The sequence below is a fragment of the Enhydra lutris genome, unplaced genomic scaffold (assembly GCF_002288905.1).
Source record: "Enhydra lutris kenyoni isolate GAN:26980312 unplaced genomic scaffold, ASM228890v2 scaffoldscaffold6, whole genome shotgun sequence".
Classification (NCBI taxonomy): domain Eukaryota; kingdom Metazoa; phylum Chordata; class Mammalia; order Carnivora; family Mustelidae; genus Enhydra; species Enhydra lutris.
This window is the reverse complement of record NW_019154090.1, coordinates 14605192-14607934: the sequence shown is the minus strand read 5'-3', so window position 1 is coordinate 14607934 and position 2743 is coordinate 14605192. Positions and strand designations below refer to the sequence as shown.

At 40.2% G+C, this 2743-nt stretch overlaps 1 protein-coding gene across 1 annotated transcript; it reads left to right on the top strand.

The window, feature by feature from the left end:
* Nucleotides 1-495: 495 nt before the first annotated feature.
* On the top strand, nucleotides 496-1500 carry LOC111141523 (serine peptidase inhibitor, Kunitz type 4). The gene is made up of 2 exons (XM_022494134.1): nucleotides 496-610; nucleotides 1319-1500. The coding sequence occupies exons 1-2, from the start codon at nucleotides 496-498 to the stop codon at nucleotides 1498-1500; spliced, it is 297 nt and encodes a 98-aa protein (XP_022349842.1).
* The last annotated feature ends 1243 nt before the right edge of the window (nucleotides 1501-2743 follow it).

Genomic DNA, 2743 nt, shown 5'->3' with positions numbered 1-2743 from the left:
ACAGTTGCACCTAACTCGTGCATGTGCTTTTTTTGAAATTGAAAGATTTTATGCAGATGGATAAATAATAGTGCTTAGCATGAAGGAAGTACCATAGAGGTTAGTTACTATCATTACTACTATTGTTCTTATTACATTCTTCCTGTTTCACCAGGATCAGTTTCTTCCTTGTTGTGGAAGGTTGAAGAGAGGAAAGGAAGCAATTCTTTTTTAATTCTTTAATCATTCTATCCTCCATCATTAAACTTATGTTAGAAGTTCTGATCCTTTCATTTCTGTGGTTCCTAGATGAACATGGGACTCACTGTCAAGAGTTTAACTGGCCTGGGACCTTCAGCTTCATGGCTGGGTACTCAAGCATTCACTGTTCAACTCAATGTCTAGTAATGCCCAGTCCTAGCCCTTGGGGTGAGTGGGCACAGCCATCTCAAGTATCAAGCCCAAAATATAACATCAGTTGATACCAAGACTCTCCTACCTCCTGCTTGTGGCATCATGAAGCCTGCTGAGTTGGGATTTCTCCTAGGGCTCTTCATCTTCCTCTTGCTGACTACCCCATTAATGGGTGGTGTTGCTAGACTTGCTGAAATGATATGTGGAGACCTCAAAGGTATGAACTTAAAGCCAAAAATAAATGCAAAGACCAATTATGAATGAGGGAGAAATTGTCCAAAAAAAAGTGATATCCAGCTGGTCCAGGAAGGTCCTCCTTTTATGCTAATACCCATAGACTCTTAGTCCTTTGACTATGGGCATTACTTACTCTAGGGCTCTTGTGGATGTCTGATAAGAAAAAGCAAACTATGATGCAAATCAGTCCTTTCCAGATGGGGGTGTCTTTTGTAGGTGTTCCAAAGAACCAGAAGTATTTTGAACTAGGGGTTTCCTGACAAATTTCGAAGATCCCAGACCATTTAAGAATATGTACTGAGAGGAGAGTAAAAGGGGATTGGAAACTGAGCAAACTGAGGCATTTTCAATATCTGGGTTCTGGGTGCGTAGAGAACACTTGAACCCATGGTCCTTATTTACAGAAGCTCACAATGTAGATGTGAAGGATAATGAAGCTTTCTTCCATGGGTAATGTGTACAGGCTCATTGCTTCTGGAGCACAAGAGGTGGCACAGTCTACACTGTGAGTCAGACACCCCAAATTCTGGCATGGCCACTGAGCAAATGCATGCCCTTGGTCAAGCCACTCAACCACTTACCACCCATTTCCAAACTAATGTGAGGAATCTTTAAGGGTCCTGTAAAGCAAGATCTCTGGTTGAGTTCTAACTAATTCTCCCTAACTCAATGGGAACCTCTCATGCAGATCCCTGCAAAATGGATATGGATGTTGGCAGCTGCTTTGAAATTCACTTCAGATATTTCTACAACCAAAGCTCTGAAAGATGTGAAAGTTTTATCTTCTCCGGATGTAATGGCAACCTTAATAACTACAAGCTTAAAATAGAATGTGACATAGCCTGTGTCAAAGAGTACAAAATAACGTAAGGAATCCCATCTTGCCCTTGATCCTTGGGGGAGAGGAAAAGGAAAGGCTCTGAGATCCTAAGATTCCTTATTTGGGATGGAAAGAGGGAGATTCTCCTCAACAAAAAGCTTAATAGTTGAGTTGGATCTCAGGATCATTTATCATTTTCCAGTTGGGAAATCAAAAGTCCAAAGAAAAAATAGTAGTCACCATTTATCAAATAATTACCATGTGCCAGGTGCTGCACTAAGCAATTGACATATATTGGTATAATTTAAAATTTAAATCACCCTAAGGGATATTTTTATCATTAAAGTGGGCAGATGAAGAAACCAAGTCCAGTGGAGGTAACTACCTGGCCCAAATTCACATTATACGATGTAGCAAGGTTTCTAACCAGATCTGATAGTCACCAAGGGCTTGACCATTTTACAAGTTCACAAGTTCACCCAAACCCAACCCTTTTAATCCCAGACTTGTGAAATCTCCATAGCAGCATGCTGTTTTATACGACTAAGCTCTCAGCTCACACTTTGGCCATTTCCCAGTCACTGGAACTAGAAGAAGGACCTTGGAGGCTAACAAGGCTTTTGTATGGCTGATTTCCAGGAGAGTAAAATGGAAAGTGACCTTGGGAGTAACTCAGAAACAGAAATTTTGCTTTATTTATTTAATATCCCTAGTGCATTTTTGCAATGCCTGGCACATAGTAGAAATGACTAAGTTTTAAGGGAATGAAAGAATAGGAGATTAATCAATGGGACAGGAGGGACATTGAAAGATATGGCATCTCTGCACTTCCCCTGGGATAAAAAATGACTTAAATTAATCCAGGGAAACTTTCCAAAATCTATTAACACAGATCTGTTTTTTGTTGTTTGTTTGTTTGTCTGTTTGTTTGTTACAGGGAAAAAAAGCCAAAAGGTTAGAGTTGATGCACCATTCTGAAACATTGTTTTAAGAAAATTCAAGCCAATTTTTAAATCTTTGTAATATTTCCATAATCCTGGAAACTTCCAGCTGTTTGCCATTTTCCTGACATGAGTTCTCTCTTTGCTGAGAAATGACTGGATGACCATTAAAATAAAAGCAACTTTGTGTCAGCCCTCCCTACTCTCTGAAAGTCTCTTCCCCTGTCTTAACCAGAGTTGAATCTCAGCTGGTCCCATCGCCTCCTCACCCCTGAACCATTCCTCATATGTGCACATAATGTTTCAGGCATAACAAGCTAGATCTGAATGGGTTCATATCACCTCCCTTCTC

Coding starts and splice junctions, on each gene's coding strand:
- LOC111141523 (XM_022494134.1), top strand. CDS start 496: ATGAAGCCTGCTGAGTTGGGATTTCTCCTAGGGCTCTTCATCTTCCTC. Junction 611..1,318: donor GATATGTGGAGACCTCAAAG/GTATGAACTTAA, acceptor CCTCTCATGCAG/ATCCCTGCAAAATGGATATG.